Source organism: Pipra filicauda, unplaced genomic scaffold, assembly GCF_003945595.2.
Source record: "Pipra filicauda isolate LSUMZ 115617 unplaced genomic scaffold, ASM394559v2 scaffold103_size3290846_pilon, whole genome shotgun sequence".
NCBI lineage: Eukaryota > Metazoa > Chordata > Aves > Passeriformes > Pipridae > Pipra > Pipra filicauda.
This window is the reverse complement of record NW_024103474.1, coordinates 1,677,772-1,696,377: the sequence shown is the minus strand read 5'-3', so window position 1 is coordinate 1,696,377 and position 18,606 is coordinate 1,677,772. Positions and strand designations below refer to the sequence as shown.

The 18,606-nt window shown below is 48.2% G+C and overlaps 1 protein-coding gene across 3 annotated transcripts in view; it reads left to right on the top strand.

The window, feature by feature from the left end:
* Window positions 1–7,590: 7,590 nt before the first annotated feature.
* The window catches only part of DNAH1 (dynein axonemal heavy chain 1), a 73,671-nt gene continuing 62,655 nt past the window's right edge, over window positions 7,591–18,606 (top strand). For 2 of the 3 annotated variants that reach the window (XM_027727513.2, XM_027727466.2), the window contains exons 1-7: window positions 7,591–7,658; window positions 11,931–12,177; window positions 12,755–12,827; window positions 15,350–15,524; window positions 16,035–16,191; window positions 16,718–16,850; window positions 18,217–18,378. In XM_027727513.2, coding sequence (XP_027583314.2) covers window positions 11,971–12,177; window positions 12,755–12,827; window positions 15,350–15,524; window positions 16,035–16,191; window positions 16,718–16,850; window positions 18,217–18,378 — 907 coding nt within the window. In that variant the 5' untranslated portion in view covers window positions 7,591–7,658; window positions 11,931–11,970. Of the gene's footprint in view, window positions 7,659–7,821; window positions 7,845–11,930; window positions 12,178–12,754; window positions 12,828–15,349; window positions 15,525–16,034; window positions 16,192–16,717; window positions 16,851–18,216; window positions 18,379–18,606 lie in introns of those variants that run through there. The other variant, XM_027727495.2, reaches the window with a different exon arrangement.

Here is an 18,606-nt window from a genome sequence, read left to right as displayed (position 1 = left end):
AGGTTTTGCAGGATCAGACCTGATGGTGCTGCAGGAGGTGCTGACACCAAATCAGTGCATGTCATCATCAGGTTGTGCCTGGAGCGATGTATGGGTTGAGCACGCTGGCTTGGATCATGTCCCATGCATAGTACTAGGACTGCCAGGCACTGCAGCCAGAACACTCAGTGCTCACCTGGAATACATTGCACGATATATTTAGAAACTGGGTTCTTTATTTCTTCATTGTTTTTAATTACATTCAGCTTTTCTGATATTTCTGCCAGTGGTCGGCCACATGGTTTTGCAAAAAAAAAAAAAAAAAAAAAAAGCTGCCACCCAGCAGCATGTGGGCCCTGTGTCTGCCTGTGAGCCAGGTCCCATCTGGCTGTAATTACTAGCTTCACATCAGCAGAAGAGTGTAATATTTAAACACAAATGTTTGATGTTTGCATAGCAAACCTCAGGATGGAAAGCTCTTGATAATCAGCCTGCAGGGAGGAGGTGGGCTTGCTGCAGGTGAGTACTGAGATGTGTGGGTTGTAGCAAGACTTTGTGGGGCTTTATGGGGATAGAGAGAAGAAGCAACACTGAGTCCAGGAGCCCTTCATGCCTTGCTCTGGGTAGAAGCTCCACACAGCTCCTCATTTCTTGCTTAGGCAGAGGAGCTCCATCCATGGGCTACGAGCCATGCAGAGTGGTGTGGTGCGAGGCAGCTGACCCTGGCAGGGATCTCCCATCTCCTCCCTTTCAGTACATGGTCTTGAAAGCTTGCAAGATGGCAGAAGAGCTCCTGAAATCAGCACAGCTCCTTGCCCAGCATAGTAGCCACAAGGATGGATAACAACGCCTGTTAGGTCTCAGCAGCTCAGGGAGCAGCTATGCCTGGAGAGCAGTGCGGGCTCTGGCATGTTCCTTGAGTTCCCAAGGCCACAGAAACATGGACAATCTATTGCACTGGCCCCTAAAAGGTAAGACTGAGACCACAGCAGGTTGGATCTTATGTCTGCCAGACAAGGTGTTTGATGGTGAGCCCTTCCAAAGGGCCTTCTCCTGCTCAGAGTGGACCCAGTCTGATACCTCTTGTGTACGAGACTTTGCATCTCTGTCCTTCCATCCTGATCCTTTGGGGAAGGAAACCAACAAACTAGGATGTCACCCTGCTCCAGCTGGGATGACAAGTGAGAAAACAGCTTTATCAGTTCCCAGGCACCTCTGGAAGGTGACAGACACATGTGCTGCCTGCAGCACCTTTCATTTAGCATTAAAGTCCAAGGACAACCAGGCACACCCAGCCAAATGACAGTCTTGGATCCACTCATCCCTGTGCCACCTCCTGTAGGGTAAACAGCACCTTTGGTTTGCTCCTGATGGGGAAGAAACAGCTTGCCTGGAGATGGCTTTCATTCATGATGCCATCATGGGACTAGTGGCTGGCTCCTCCTGAGCTTGTCCAGCCAGGGCTCAACCTGTCACAACTTGTCATTTTATATGTGCAGGAAGCTAGAGCCTAGGATAACAGGATAATAATAACAGGATAACAAATGCCTCCTCAGTGTCTCAGGGGGTTTGGGGACCTATTCTCTGCAGCTTGCGCACCCAAGGCGAGCCAGCCCCACTGTCGTCATCGCCTCCGTGAAGCATTGCTCATCTCGACAAACTTTAAAGCTGCATCCTGACAGACCAAAATAAATCAATCAATAAATAAATTGTCCGTCTCGTCTACTGGATTCTGCAGTTTATTTCCTCGGCGCTGATGAAAAATAGTTGGATGCTTAGTAGCTTCATGAGACTAATTATGATAAACGGCCCCATCGCTGCTAATATCCGGACATTAATTCCCAGATGGAGCTGCAGAAAATGTCAGGGAATGGAAATGTCAGCTCTCTAAAAGGACCTGGCAGGTATTGAAGTGGGGACTGGAGCATCAGCAGAGGAGGAGTAGGGGGAGATCTGGGAATTAGCAGGATGTCGGTACACATTTGGAAGCTATAATTCTTCTCACTTGACTGCCCAGTTTCTCCCAGCAATGCCACAACCACAGCTTCCTTCGGATTTTGCCTGCTCTGAGCTCTGCTCCCAGTACCGAGGCAAACGATCGGCACTCACTAAGTGGGTGACACTTCTTTGGGCAGAAGAGGCTCAACCTTAAGCTTCAGGAATCTCCTCCCCACTGAGATCCCCAGAAATGTTGTCCTGCTCTGCAGGATGGACACACCAGTAATTCCCCTTACACTGCATGTGGGGCAGGCAGGCTGACAGGCAACAAAAGGTCACCTCCAAATTCTGCTTCCATTCTCCTCTGGGTTTCACATCTGTATTAATATTTACATTGCTACAATTATCAGTTGCATACAAAAATCTGATGGAAAACAGCAAAAAAAAAAGCCCAAAACAAAAAACTTGTTTGGGTTTTTTGTGGGTTTTGTTTGTTTTCTCTTGGGTTGATCATTTGCTTTTGTTTAGGTGGGGGTTTGTTTGTTTGTTTTTTGTGGGTTTTTTGTTTGTTGTTGTTGTTGTTGTTGCTTTCCACCAAATGTTTTTATTAGTTTCAGAGGGCTATTTATGGAGAATATTCCCAGCCAAGTGAGAAAGTACTTCAAGAGTAGATGGACCAGCCAGATAAATGATATGAACGTCCAGCTACTGACAGCACTGTGCCAATGACGGCAGGAAGTCAGGCTGGCACCTGGTTCAATAAAACAGCTGATGAACAAGTTCAAGAAAGTATGTTTTGAAGCCATTCTAAATCCAAAAATGTTAGTTTGTACTCTCGTGGTGCAAAGAAGTGCATTGGTTGTGCTTCTCTGTTCGGCCCATTGACTCAGGCCCTGCTCTGTTCACCTGTTGAAATGGTGTTCAGGTGAGGATCTATCCCAGCTTTTGGTACATGCTTTCCAGTGGAAAAAATCTGAACAGATTCGGGATTCCTTGATCAGATGCCAGTTGGTTGAGAGAAAGGCTTTTCACAGGAGTCTGTTACTGTTTGTCAGCAAAGGCTGGAATTTTTGCTCAAAGCTAGGTGATTTGATGCTTGCCTGCTGAGAGCAGATATCACATTAAACCTGATGGGTCTGGTCTAGACCACAAAGAACCAGAACTCTCCACACTTCCCAGTAAGTGCCCTCATGGTAGGGAGCAAAGATGCCTCTGTCTCTCATGAAAAGCTTGATGTTCCTCTGAAAGCTACAGGGAAAATTTCTAGCCTTTCTAAAAGCAGTCAAGTTGCAGGGAAGTGCCTGCACCATATTTGCTGGAGGAGCAAGTCCCAGTCTCCTGTGTATGTTCTGACAGATGATCTGTCATCTGGGGCTGCAGGAAATCTGCCCATTGATCTGCTTGAGGCTTCTGAGGAATTTGAGGGTCTAACCCCAGCAGATTTGGAAGCCAGAGGGATACTTGAGAGCACCTCTGCTAATAATATGCTCTGAAATGAAGGGACCTATAAAATACATATAGGCTCTTGGAAAAATCTCCCAGAATACTGCTGGCTGACAAGCTCTTTCTACCTGCAGCCCCATGGAGAAGATGGCAGCACTGTGTTTGAGGCAGTTCTGGCCAATTCAGCTGAACCAGTTGTGTAAAAATGCTTTCTGCAAGCTTCTCTGCCCATCACTGCTGAGACCTCACCATCGAGGCTTATTTAGCTTCTCAATCACCACCACTCCCTGTGTGCTCAGGCTTGGCCCTGGCAATCCTCACTGTCATCTCCCTGCTTCCAGACAGCCCTATATTTTTGCATGCCTTCCTTGAGGAAGTAGCCTCTGCCTGAAAATTCCCGGGGGAAACCTCCTGGCTGGGTTAATGGTGTGATCCCCAGTGTGAGAGAACACACCCCCGGGGAGATGATGTGCAGTGGTACAGTGGTGGAGATGAGAGATGAAGTTGGCTAACAAGAGCGTTACTAACCGAGTCAAAGGCTCATTTGCTTTTTGAGGCTTCAGTGAAATCTGGCTGGAAAGTAGAGAACTTTCAGCTGACTGCTACAAACCACTCCCTGGTCCCAGTCTGCCTGAATTCAAGGTTAACAGCCTTGCATTGAGAGGGCTGTTGAAAGCAGCAGGAATATAAAGAGAACCTGGCTTGATGTTGCCTTCCCAGAATCAACCTGCCCCTTCAGGAGATGTGCTCAGGAAACAAGAAGCCAAACCTTGTCCTGATTCTCCCTGTTTTATGACTTTTTCATGGCTTTGTGTTTTTGACATTCAATCTGAGGACTTTCTGTCAAATGTACTGTTAGCATTGTCAACATGGGCTGTTTTACTCTAGATTAGTGCTGTATCTTGTGTGTGGGAACACATGTAGGTGTGGAGACAGAGAAATCTAGGGCCTTATTCTCCAGTGGCCTTGTGCTTTGAGGATCATTTACACTTTCAGCAAAATGTGTGTGGGGTGGGTATGGAAAAACTGCTAAATCTGAAGGGGCCTGCCACCCACGGTAGGGGGTAGGTGCAAGTGATGAAACAAAACAACCAGTACATCATCTCTGAGGTCCACAGAAGTGGAGATTTTTGATATTTTATTATTCATCCCATAACTAAGGGAAGGCTGTTCTCCGTAGAAGTGAGTTTAGTGTGATATCCAGTCCTGGCAATGGTGTGTTCTGAGCTATTGGCTCGGGAGAGAGCATGAGAGTCAAAGGGGTGAAAGTGGAGGTCAGGAAAAGTGGCTCCAACAGCTCACAGACCATGTAAGAGAGAAGCTGGGACAGCCAGGAAAGAGCCTCAGAGGCAAAATAAACTATTAGCACATTTTACATATTTCTCCTTCCCAGTGTCAGCTCACATCCTAACAACTGTTGAAACTGGTTTGATTCTTGTGTCTGGTAGCTGAGAGGGATGAGAGCTCTCTCCCTTCCTATGAGTTCAGACTCTGCTAAACCCTGCTCATGCTTTCATGCCAGTAGTGTGGCTGTCTGGACAGGGAGAGAAGTGTTTCTCTTCTCCCAAATCAGCCTTGCACTAAGGAAAACACTGGGTAAGTCACTGATCAGCCTGTTTCAGCAGGGACTTGGGAACCTCTTCTTGGAGAACTGTTTTCTTGGGAACTCAGCATCATCTGTAATTATGGATGGATCTGTGGCCTCGAAAGAGCCCGTGGTAGGAAAGGAACAGAAAGAACTGTCAGAAGAAAGACAACACTAAACCTTTTGTGCTGACCCTGCTGAGAACAGCATCTCAGCTTGGACTGATATGAGAAGGTGAAAGCACAGAAACACTCAGCTGTGCCAACCACCACCACTGCCACTTTGAACCTGCCCTTTGCAAGTGGGTGGGCATCATGTTCCCCTGCCTGATCTTCCTGGCCTAAAGGAGAACCCATTGAAGCAAAATACAGTGCCAGCACATCCTGCTGCAACACCTGGAATGAGTCTCTAGGGAACAAAAAGGCCCTTCTGAAGGCAGGTCAGGGAATGAATCTGTCCTGGCAGCACATGGATGGAGAGCAGGTGGCTCACACACCTGTCTGCTTTCTGTTCTGGCCTGGTGGGTTTGTGAAGGCCCAGCCACTCGAATCAGCTCAGCTTTCATCTCCTGACTCGCTGAAGCATTTTGTGGCAAACTTTGAAAGCCTAGTCAAAAAAGAAGCCAAGCTAATCACAGGGACAGCAAGACCTGCTGTGAATCCCAACCTGCCGCAGGGCGGATGAAGCCAGGATGGGACAGACAGGTATTTTTCCCATGCAAAGGGCTCCACCATTGTTTCCTTCCAGTCAGAGAAGCCATCTGGGATCCGACTCCAGGGAACTCCAGCAAGAGCTGTAATTATATCAAACGTAATTGAGGCAAGCCAGCAGCACTCCTTACTTAAGTAAAGCGATGAGGCCAGCAATATGACAAAGGACCTACACTTGGGAGCTTCTGCAGCATCTGCTGCTTTCAGTGGGGCCAGGAGCAGTTCAACATGGAGTGCAAATCCACCCAGAGACCTCCTTGCTGCATGGGACTGATCCAATGAACACCTTACTGGATGTAATGCATCAGGTAGCAGCTGAGCATTTCTGGGAGGGAGCTTGCTTATCTAGAGGAGCCTGGTTTTCTTCTCTGAGGCTCTGCCTGCCACAGCCTCCACCTTTCTCTGCCTGAACCTCACATCCCCTTATTTGCAAATTTTTGGACGGTACAAATGCCTTTTCCACCCTTGACTCCCAAGCCCTTTGCACCTGGCAGGTGCTCAGGCAGGGAGAGGAGCCAGTGGTCATGTCCTGGGCTCTGCTGCCTCCCCATGGCACGCCCCCCGTCCTGATGCCACTTTGCCTGACCCTCTGCCCCCATGCAAGGCCACACGGGCATCCCTTGGGCCAGCCTGCCTGCTGTGTTATCCTCAGGAAGCCCCGCAGAGCTCTGCTTCTCTGGCCCTGCTTTCTAGGACTTGCACCCCTCCCCAGGTGCAGAGCTGGACAGAAGCAGGACTTGCTGTCAGCACTTTGCCAGACTGGACAGGCCTAAGGGGTCTCAAAGGAGCTGTGAAGCAGCCCCTGCCCATCCGCCTGCCCACAGTTCTCATCCTGCAGAAGCCTCTACTCGCCTCCTGCTTCATCCTTTCCTCCTCCTCCTCTGCCCTTTGTACTCCCTCACACTAGATCTCTTACTTTTTTGGCTTGGGTTTTTTTGCTTTAAATCTTTTTCTCTCTGCTTTTCCACCTCCTTCCTCTCCCCCAAAATAATCCAAACCTGTTCTCCCTCACTCCCCCACAGGGCTGTCACTGCTTGTCCCTTCCCCACCATCTCCTCCCTGGCAGACCAGCTTGTTGGGGCCTTCCCAACAGGACTCAGTGCCACTTTTCCTTCTGTAGGGCATGACATGTTCTCAAGGGCCAGTAGCCTCCCATTCCCACCCAACGTGACCTCTTAGCTCAAGACTTTCGTGGGTGCATAAGGTTGGTCATAGACAAGCCACGGCGCAGCTCTGCATCAGCAGTCTGCCTGCCTGCAACGGTTTTAGGGATGGGATGGAGGAGGGATCTGCTGGACCTTCCTGGACAGCGGCCGGTGGGGTTGGCAGCCAGCTGGCATGGAAGGTGACACTGGGGCAGCAGGCACCCAGCCCCTCACCGCCCTTGCACAGGGAATGGGGGCTGTCCCCAGTGGAACTCAGTGGCTCCTTGAGGGGTGCCACCTGCACCCTGGGGCTGGCAGTCCTGGAAGGTACGGCTGGGGGTGACTTGGTGCCACACTGCAGTGGCCTCTGGTGGTAGCTCTGCGGTGGCCCTGGGGTGGTGACTCAGCGGTGACTCTGAGGTAGCAAGGGGGGCACTGTGGTGTCCCCGCGGTGGCAGCTCAGGAGCGCCAGCGGCAGCTCGGTGGTGGCGGCTCTGAGTTGGCATCGGGGGCTTTGAGGTGTCGGCTGAGGTGTTGATGGCTCTGAGGTGGCACCGGAGGTTTTACGGTGTCGCTGCGGTGGCAGCTGAGGTGATGGTGGCTCTGAGGTGGCACTGGGGGCCCTGCACGGCCCCGCGCTGGCACCAGCGGGCCGTGGCAGCCGCCGCCGCCCCAGCAGGGCGCTCCCCCCCCGCCCCCGGCGTGGTGCTGCCCGGCCCGCGCTGCCCGGCGTCTCCTCCGGACCAGCCCAATGACCCGCGGGGGGGACGACAAGCCGCTATCTCCAGTCCGAGCCTTGTGCCCGCCCCTTTCTCCCGTGGCAACGAGTCCGGCGTCGGGGCGGACTCGGTCCGGCCGGTGCGTACCGCCCGCAGGCAGGGCCCCCGCCGCCCCCGGAGCGGGCCCGGGGCTGAAGGCTCCGAGGAGGGCTCGGGGGTCGGGCCTGGCGGAAGGGAGGGTGCCCCGGGCCGGCGGGCGGGCACGCAGGTGTGGGTGGTGAGGGAGCCCCCGCGTGTTTTGAAGGCAGTGGAAACGCCGGGCAGGGTGAGGATTCCTCGGAGCACTGGAAATAGGGTGTCCCCCGCGGCTGGTGCACAGGGTGGGCACGGGGAGCTGCTCCCCTGGCGCTGCCCCGTCTCCTCACGTCGCGCGTTCAGCAGCCCCTGGGCTGCTCCTCCCGCACCCTGGTTCGTTTCATGGATGAAACAAACAGCAGCACTTGTTTCATTTGTGTTGTGCTTCGTAAACGAAACCGGCGTTGCTGGAGTCTCGGTCCCGGTGGTCGGCAGGGTGTCTCTCAGCACCCACCACGCCTGTCGCCCCAAAAGGTGCAGGGGCAGCACCGGGCAGCAGTAACGGGCAGCACCGGTCGCCGCCCGTCCTGCCGCTCCCCCTCCCCGCGCCCTCCCGTTCAGCTGGTTGGTTATGTGGTGCTTTCCCGTGGAGAAAAGAATGCATTTAAAAACCCAGAGGAAAATCAATTTTAAAACCCTGCAAATCGTTGGAGGGAATGGGCTGCTATAAAACTCGAAATTACTTTCGACTCTCTTTTTAGAGTAGAAGGGATTTGAAGTACGGGGTGATGTTTAAAGCGGTTTGTTGAGGGCGCATCACCTTGTTGGAGCTTATATTGTATGGCTTAAATTATAGGAAGAAGGAATTTCTACTTGTTGGTGTCCAGATGGTGTAGTAGCTGGGGTTCTGGCTGTCCACAGATAAATAGATTTCAGATAAATACTAGATTTCAATCTGTGGTTTTGCTTAGGGGTTAGATGATATTTAAAGTACTATTCTCTTTTTCTGTTGCAATTTTTAGCCATTTTGAACCTTATTTGAAAGAAAAGAGTCCCATTTTGTCAAAGCTTTGGATCAAAGAATTGAAGTAGAGGCAACAGATCAAAAAGCTCATACCAGACGTTGAGCAAGACACGTGGGAGTTTGACTTCTCGGATGTGTAAAGCCTGGATTTACAGAGAAATTGTAATTATAGTTTTGCCACAATGACACACAGACGCTGTAGCTAGTGTTGTGTCAGCAGTGCCATAAGAATATGCTCTCATTTTGAACAGTTTAGCATAATACATTGTACTTGGTATATCTAGGAAACTTGCTTTTCAGATGTGAGAGGGCATGACTGAACTGCTGCAAAGATACGTGCTTCAGCAGTCAGGAAAAGATTTTTCCAAGCTCATTGTAGCTAAAGCTGGGACAGCTGGGTGCCAGGCAGATGTTTGCTGTTGAAGAGCAGGGAGATGCTCCCAGATGTGCAGGGGCAGGGGGGAGCGAAGGGTTATTGAGGTGGACAGAGGAGCTGCTTTCAGGTGCTCGCAGCAGGATGAAGCCTGGGCAATCCATGTCGAGGTCTGCTGCCCAGGGATGAGGATCTGGGGTCACCCTCAGATGGAGGGAGGGGAGGACAGCCCTAGGTCTACACACTGCTCATTCTTTTGGGGGTGTGGGAAGGCAGGCAGTGCTGTTGGTGGAGTTGGAGCCTGGGAAGGAGTGAACTGCTCTGCAATAAGGCCCTTGGCTCAGCAGCTAGGCTGAATAAAAGAGAGGGGGTCTCTCTTCTCCTCTTTTAAACCAGCCTGGAGACTGTTCCTGAGAGCTGGATGGGAGCACCAAAACACCTGCTAGCTGGCACTGGAGCGAGCTCCCCACCATACTCGGGGAAACCTCCTTACTGGAAAAGCTAGCCATATTCCAGCAGCTGAGGTGGCCGGGGAGTAGGATTCCCTTTGTGCTTAGCGGTTCTCCCATATCTATATCAGCTTTAGGGCACTCAGAGAAGCTGTTTTACTAATTTGTTTGGGGAATTACTGGGAACACTTTGGAGCCTGGTTTTGTTCTTTATTTTGGGTGGTGTGTGTCAGGGTTTTTTTGCAGTTGCAAACACCAGACCTTCCCTCTGTGCAGCTGAGAGAGCATGATGGATGTTTTTGAGCTGGACACTGAGTAGGGGTTTGTTTTATTTTGACATAAGTGCTCGGGAAGGACTTTACAGAAGTGTGAGTACATGGGGAGAAAAGTGGCAAAGAATTAGGCCTGCTGTGGGCTGGCTTGGTACACACTTCCCCCATCATGGGAACTCGGCTGTCAGCAGCAGCAGCCACATTATTTTGGTTTTAAGCAGAGGTTGCCAGTCCTGCTAAACTGGGAGTGGGCTCAGTCACTCACCCTACTAAAAGTTTAGGTGAACCTGGCATCCTGGAGCTGGCTTTTTTGAATTGGGTGAGTTTGGGATTCTGGTTCTAAGACATAAAAGCACAGCAAGTGATGTTGCCACATTGGCCCTGCTTCCAGGCTGAGGATGCTCAGGTGACATATCAGGGGAGGCACCACAGGGTCGTTCCGCTTTGCTGCTGTTCTCTGTGCTGGTGCAGCAGGCACGAAAGAGTCCAGCAGTGATTCATCAGGAATCCTTGGATCTTGGCTGATACCAATCAATCCTGCTGGGCTGCTAAAATAGATATGGCCAGAGCATAAAATAGCTAATAAAAACAAAATCCTCCATGGAAAATTCATTCTTCAGGGTGTGAGGTTCCAGTTGCCATGCCAAAGCGAAGCTGAGAGGAGGAAGATTTGATATTTTCTAGCTTGAAGGAAAGGAGGGGGTATTATTGATCTCGTCTCCCAGGTCTTTCCAATCTGTTCGTTTACTCCATTTCGCTTAAAAGATTCGCATCGTGGTAACCTTGATTTATTATCTGATTTCTTTTTTGATTCAACCTCTCAAAATTGTGCACTGGCTTGAACCTGCAGTAATAAACCAGCACAGTTATTCCCTCTTATCTCCGGCATGCATGTAATGCTTTCTCTGCTGCCTGTACCCAATTCATTCTCACAGACAGGCAGCAAGGTGAAATTTAGAAAAGATTGCCCTCTCTCATCAAGTGTATAGGACAGGCAGAGTTTTCACTCCATTCAAGAGCACAGCAGAGAGGGCATGGCAGGAAGGGGTGCTGTGGTGTTGTCTCCAGGTCAGGTTGAGATTCCAGGCAAGTACTGTGCCAGCTGTGGCCTGCAAGACCAGGCAAGGTCTTTCCAGCACTTAGCTTTGGGAAGCTGGAAGACTCCTACTGCAGAGGCTTGGCTTCCAGAAGTAAGCAAGATCCTAAGAAGGGTGCAGGACACAAACCATTAGTCAGGTAGGGCTGGATGAGAAGTCTGGGTCTGGCCCTGAGCAGGAATGGATCGATAAACTGTATTGCCCTCGGAATATCTTTGAGAGACACTGTGGAGAGCTTTGACTCGTAATTTATAGGAATCAGCTACACGGGTATGTGTACATCATTATATCAGCGCATGTGTGTGCAGGCTGGAGGGGTTTGTGTCACTGTTAGCTGTTCTAATTAGTTACAGTAGTCATCTCTGTGTTTAGACAAGACTAAAATCAAGGGTTGCATTATCCTCATGCCAGAAGTCTGAGGGCTGCTCTTAATTGGTATCTCTCAGTGCACAAAGGTTTTTATAAAATAAAGCTGTACGGCTGGGCTATTTGTCTGGACTTGTGTCTCCCAAGGTGGAAGCGTAGAAGTTATTTGTGAGCTGAGATCACCAGCAAAAATAGCCCCTGCAGGAGGAGAGAGAGGGGAGCTTCTGGCTATATTTTAATATGCGTTAGGCGATGCTTAAACATCTGTCGTGAATTATTTAAATGAAAGAGTCAGACTTACACCTGGGAATAGCTGTGTTGGTATCCTACTCCCGCTAGGGCAAAGTGTGACAAGGTTTTTAAGGGATTTGGGTGCAGCAAAAGTAGTACTTCTCTTGTAGTCCCAGTTTATTCGAATTCTCCTGGCAGCCTTTTTGAACGCTGCCACAGATCCGGGAAGCCCCTGCTGCTTAAGGAAAGCAGCTTTTCGTGCGTGTATTGCTGGTTTTCCCCCTCCAAAATCCATCTGGAAAAATAAAGCGATCTCTTATCCCAGGGTTAGTGAGCTATTGAGTCAGCCACATAAGACCAATGGCTCCCAGCCCACGAAGTCAGCGCTTGGTATCAAATCAGGGGATTGAACCCACCTTGTTACCCACTCATCATAGCAAGTCAAGGATATCCAGCATGGAGGAGGGTGTGGAGGGGTGCCAAATATACAGTATGTGACAGGCTCGGTGTCTTTCCACTTGCAGCAAGCCCGGAGTTGCTTCACAGCATTTTTCTCCTAAGAAGATGGAGAAAGCAAGGAAGGAGTTGATTAATTTTGTGGGTAGGAGCCGTCCCAGTACAAGCAACGAGGCTTCAGGCAGGGACTGCAGTCCAGGAACCAGCCCGTTGCATTCTGAAAGCTCCAGCCAGGGGCCAAGAAAATATTCGGCCTCTAGAGAAAGAACATTTTCTTCTGATGTCCTCACTCGAGAAGCCTCCAGTAGCTCAGGGGTAAGTGCAAAGAGCAATTCATTTTCTACTACTGACCTAAAATGAAAAGACCCATGGTACACCTGGTATGGACATATATAGGTTCACCCAGGTCCTAGCCCTTCCTTTTGGTCAGAGGCCTTTGTGCAAGATCTTGACCCTTAAAAAGTGAAGCCATAAGGCTCATCCTGGTCATAGTTGTGCTGCCTTCCTCAGTAGCCAGATAGCATTGTCATGATTCCCTGGGTTTAGGATGCCAGCATGGCAGGGCAGGCATGTTGGTTGTGAGTGCAGGTGATATTTGTTAGTAAAACCCAAATGACTGGCTGCCTAATCAGCCCCCAATCTACATCTTAAGCTGACATCAGACTGCACTCTGCTGACAGATCCCCTATCTCTGTGCGCTGGGCTGGTGTTACCAGATATTTGTGTCTCTCAGCCTTTTCTGACCATTACTCAAGGTCTCAGTTGCCCCTGAAGATCTGGTAAGGTCAGTCTTACAGTCTCACTTTCTATCTGGACTCTATGACCTCTGCTTGCACTGTGCTGCAGCTGTGCTCTGTTATCTCTGACATTTCCCTCAAATGCTGCATTCCAGAGTGTTTCTGCTGGTCCCCACATGTACCGGTCTTTGCTGAGGCAGTCGGACCTCGAGCACCACACCCCTAAAGGTAAATACACTGGCAGGAAATGTGGTGGGGCAGGAAATGGGGCCATAACTGTTAAGGTTGCCTATAGTGGACATGCTGGGAATTAGGCTGCTGACACTGGGTTAGTGCTCAGTTTTCATTCTCCTCTCAGTGCTCAGGAATGGTGCTGAGCTGCTTGAATATCCTGTGAAAAGTGAATTTCATTTAGAAGTGAAGCAAAATGAACTGACTGGGTGGTAAAACCATGCTCTCTTTTCTCCTGGATATATCCACTCCTTGCAGGGTTCAAGGTGGACTGTGCTGCTGCCTATGGGAGTTCTGGTCCTGCTGCCAGGACAACACTGAATTTGCATGTGTTTTTATTGCATATGGAGCCAGCAATGGCCCTTTCCTGTGAAAACCATAGAATCAGAGAATATCCTGATTTAGAAAGGACCCACAAGGATCAGCAAGTTCAACTCCTGGCCCTGCACGTGACAATTCCAAAAATGGGACCTGCCTAAGATGAGAGAGCTATATGGGTTTAGGTACCTATACCCAAAATCATGGTTCTCTCTCATTTATTCATTCTGCATCCAGCTGCACCCCAGAGCAGTTTGTTCTCCCAGGATGCAAGAGGTCTCTGTGTGTACAGAGCTGCTGGTTCCTCCTGCTTACAAGAACTTGTATCATGGATGCTCAAATATAGGAACAGAGCATGGTGAAAGGTTTGCCAACACTCTCCTGGCCCCTAGAGCACTCCTGGGGATATGGATCATAGGCTGGCAGCAGGTGGGAAGAAAGTGTGTGTGTGAGAGGATTTTAGTCTTAAAGAAAGATGGGAACTGTACATACCACCTTCCTGTGCTTAGAAGTGACATTTATTTTCATGAGTGAGGACAAATGATTGCTTCCTCGAGTGAATCTTGACAAGCTAGACTCATCCTTAACAAGTGGAGACAGAACTCTATTTATGATCTGCTGCTTCTTCAAGGGGGAAGAAGCTATCAGGCTGGAAATGTAAATGCAAATGAAACACTAAGTATTGACATAAATAGTTGATAGTGCACAAAGTGCCATAATGGATGGTGCCACGGATTTGGCAACAATGAAGTGACAAAAATGGAACAGCTGTGCTCCCTGACAACAAATATAAATCAGGGCCATTCTATTAAGACCCCAAGCAAGAGATGTGCACAGGGCTAAAGAGCTGCATTTTAGGGATTCCTTGAAATCATAATAAGCCTGCATGTTGGCATGGACCATGCAAGTGTTTAAGATCACATTCATGCCAGGCTCGCTGCCCTTCCTAAGGGAGGGGAATAGAGAGAGAGGAGCCAGTTCAGTGGCCATTTCCTTTAGTCTCTAAGCAGACAACATACAGCTACAAGGGTTGAGTCAGGGACCATTTAAGAAGGACAAGGGAATGACTTCTTAGAGGATCCTTCCTGTACCTCACCATCCTGAGACATGTCTGGCTTCAGCATTATTGGCTGCTCTGCACAATTGCTTTGAAATCAAGGGTCACATCCATGACTCAAGAAGCACTTGGAGCGGGGTGAATGATTGGGTTCAAAGCTTGATGTTCAAAATACCCAATTACAAGCCAGAACCTTAAGTTTCTCCTTGATAGAGTGTGAAAGTTCATCAAAGGAAAAGCTCTCACTCCACTAAAATCTATTTTTAGTTCAATGCTTAGCTCTGTCTAGGGAATAGTGCTTTTTAAAGCTTGCATGCAATTACTTAATTTAGGTTAAGCTTCAAATTCCCAGTTTGCTGCTGTTCTATTATTTGCGACTTGTTTAGCAATATAAACAGTTTGGTTTATTTATGGGGTAAATGACATGGTTTAATTTCTGCCAATTCTTGGAAATGTATACTTTTTGCTTAGTCCAAATTTCCATTGAAAACATTTGGCCAAATGGTGAGATTGTTAGCAGTTTGACTCAGGTTTTTTTCTCACACCACCACTGATGTGAGTGGGAGGTTTGCTTGAGCAAAAGCTGAAGAGAGAGAGATTTGTCCCAAGGTGTGAATAGGAACTTCAGAAGACAAAGATGACCTGAGCAGCTTCTTCTCCCCTGCAATATTCATAAGCCCTTTATCACCACCTTGACCAAGTTCCTCCCAGATACAACTGACTCTTGGTCTCAGGGCCCCCTCAGGGAGGCAGGGAAATCCCACCCCTTCCTGAGGGTGAGGGAAGCTGTGCACTAGAGACAGCAACATGTCCACTATCATGTAGAGGGTCTGTAGCAAAGCTGGGAACAAAACAGAGCTCCTTAGATCCAGGTCAGTGCCTTGTCTCCTAAAAAGCTGCGTGACAGTAATTCTCAGTGGAGGCTTCTTCCATGCCATCATTTTGATACTGGAAAACCATAATGACATACTGTAGCAGGAAAAAAAAGGTCTTTCTTTCTGTTTCTAATTTGATTTCTCTCACAAATCCTAGTGAAGTGACTTCTGCAGACAACCCAGTAGACAGCAGAGTCCTTTTTTGGGTGAGAATGTAAAGCAGAGTGATGGCTGGTGGTTTCAGACATGTGTTTCTCTTTGTCTCTTAGTCACACAATTCAAGATGCCTGAGGACTTCAAAAGTGTCTTGGATAAGCAAGTGGTTGGACCATCCACTGAGACCTTCAGTGAGTCAGATTTCCCAGTACAATCATTTAAGCCCAAAGTGCAGATTCCTTTTGAAAGGCTTCCAGGGCAATCTCCTAGGAAGGTTGAAGTAGAGAGGTAAGTAACTAGAAAGTGGGTAGAGGCATCATTATGGAATGGACACAGCAGATTAGGGTGTCAATTTTTGCTTTCAAGACATAACATGTCAAATATCCTTAAGAAAATACTATGTTGCAAGGCAGTGGTCTCCAAAGTGAGGTGTGCACGCATTGCAGGGGGTGCAAAAGACAATTCACTGGGATGCAGGAAGAAAATACTGGTTTTAAATAGTGTTTATGTCATCTTTTTCTCATTCTTTTTTAATTTCTGCTTTTGTGTATGCTCTAAAGCTTGCATAATGTATTGGTACAGTGGTACATGTATTTAATTTATAAATTGGAGTAAGCGATCATTCCATGTCCCTTCCAACTGAACTGTTTTATGCTAAAAATGAAGAAATAGACATGTATGCAACATGTGCTCAAAAATGTTTTTACTGGTAGGTGTGCAGGGTCAAGAGTGGAGTTGTAGGCATGGGAATGCTTACAGGTACATGAGGTGATTATTTCCTCTTCTGATTTAAAACAGGAGGAGGCGGCTGTATCTCACCTTTGATATTGCTGAGCTCTTATCCAGGAAGGGGATAGACTCCAATGAGCTGATGCCAAGGCACTATGACCCTGACAATATCCCACCTATTGAGGAGACAAAAGATTCTGTCTTTCCTATCTACCTCCCATTAAAGGTAAGAGAGCACGTTTGGTGCTTGTGATTGCTTATACCACAGCAGGTTTCTGAGGGTGGCAGGACACTTTGCCAGTGTTGACACAACAAGCAATAAAACAAGGAGGTGCTTTAAAGCCAGTTTGGGCCCTGAATGGTCTCTACAAGATGCTGAGCATCTTCTGCAGGGTTCCTACAATTTCCATCAGAACTGATAGTCCTTGAGAATGCTCCTCACTGTCGTTTTTGTGTCCAAAGGAAAGGCATCTCACGTTTCCTTCTGAAGGCAGTACTCAGCAGTATTACTGCATTGAGACCTCTCCAGGTGGTGGTCTGTGCTCCCTAGAAAAGGACTGGAGGTACAGATAACTGCTTTCTGGGAGAAGATTGTTGACCAAAGATCAGCACAGCTTTTGAACCTGGACTGGTTTCCATTGTTGTAGCCCATTTAGGAGCTGAATGTTAATTTTCTTCTCATGAAATTTTGCGTTGGGTGTTTTCTTCTTTCTGAAGTAAGTCTACATTTCACTCATGTCCTGGCTTTTTAGGTATTTGACAATGATGAGTACGACTGTCGAACTCCAGAAGAGTGGATCTCACTAGGACTGGAGCCAGGATCTTCCGATAGAAAGCCAGTGCCTGGAAAAGCACTTTTACCTACAGATGATGTACTTGGACACGGTAAAGCTTGAATGAGTTACTGCTCAAGCAAGGCAACACTAACAGTTACTGGCCCATTCAGCAGAAGGGAGCATGTAGAGTCTGATGAATGTAGCTCTGAATAGCAGAAAAGCCTTATCTTATTTTGACCAGGTTCAGGCAGTGAGAGCAAGAGACCAGGGGTTCACCAACTATCAGTCCTGCCCTGCCCACTGTTTTAGAAGTAGCCTCTGCCTTTTACCTTTCTGTTTTTGTGCCTAGAAGTCAGTACAGTCAAAATTTCTCTATATGGATACGTAGCTATCTTCATGGAGTTAGTTAGCTTGCACATGGTATGTTCTGCCTGGATTTCACTGCAAATGCAGGATCCGAAGACAAATTCGGACTACAATGAACACACAAGTAGAAAGTGGGCCAAATAATGTGTGAACATTGTTTTCCTATTACTTGGAGCCTTCTTAATGAGAAGGCATCATAGGTACAGTTGTACTGATGTCCTGTCGTGGTTGCAGCTCATATCAACACATCTGCAGTAGTTTTAAGGATAGGAACTGGCAGGCATGCTGCCTGCAGCTCTGGGGCAACCTCCAGAGGCTTGGCTGTCTGCAAAACCAAAGCATAAAATGTAAGCTGTGTGTGTCCTCAGGCAACCAGCACATGATGGTTAGTTCTGCTTGCAGCTGTCTTGGGAAACGCTGCACCTGATCACTCCCCAGGTTGAGTGGACTGTTCTGCACACAGGTAGTCAGACCCTCTGGGCCCTGGGGAAGGTGAGACCACTGACAGGTGTATAAAGTCAGCACTCTTGCAAATTCTTGCAGTTCAGGCCCGTTCTCAACTTCAGCATAATGCTCCCCTGACGTGTATCCATACTGATATCAGTATAAATACATATCTCTCTAGTTAGCACCTCCCAGCATTTGAGAGGATCTGAACATTTAAGAATTAGATGCCCTGGGAGTGACTCAGAAAAATAATAGACTGGAGGAGAAGGTGCAGGGTTTTATGGCCACTCTGAGTTATAAGAATGAGGACCCATGTGGAGGGTGACACAGGGCTAGAGCCACACATGGGAAAGGAGAATGGGATCCCCACAGTGCCCACATGGACATTGAGGAGTCCTGGATCAAGAGATGAAGGAATTGGGAGGAATTGTGGATCATCCACAGGGAACCCACGGAGGTAAAAGAAAGAAAAGTTGGAAATTCTAATCTGTGAAACCTAAGTTAATTATTTAATTGATCACAGCAGAAATTATGTGAGATTGACTGAGATTCAAACTAGCAGATGGTTTTGACTGTAGCATCACTGCTCTGATCAGTAAAGTCCATTTGCTTTAGAGTCCAGAAGAATGAACTAACTCTGTTTTAATCCTTGATTTTCTCAGAGGACCCCAAAAGCCAGGATTTGATCTATGAGTGGATTAATGTTGGTGTTCTGGATTATGACAAGGAGACAGATCTCTACTTGGTCCATAAAACAGATGACAATGGTCTGGTGCGGGATGAAGAAGGGAGACCCATCCTCAATGGAGGAATAACTGCAGAAGGTGTGTTTTGAATAAGGCCTTTTGGTACCTCACATATGGTTTGAGAGCCAGTTCATTACCCACGCTTGTCCTAGGTGGAGATGGGAAGGACATCAGGAAGTCATTTAATCCTTTCCTTGTTATCGCTCTTGACATGTGTCTGTTTAACCTGTCTGAAAAATCTCCAGGGAAGAGAACTCCACACCTTAATTTCACACTCTATTCGAGGTTTTCCCTTTGGAGATACCT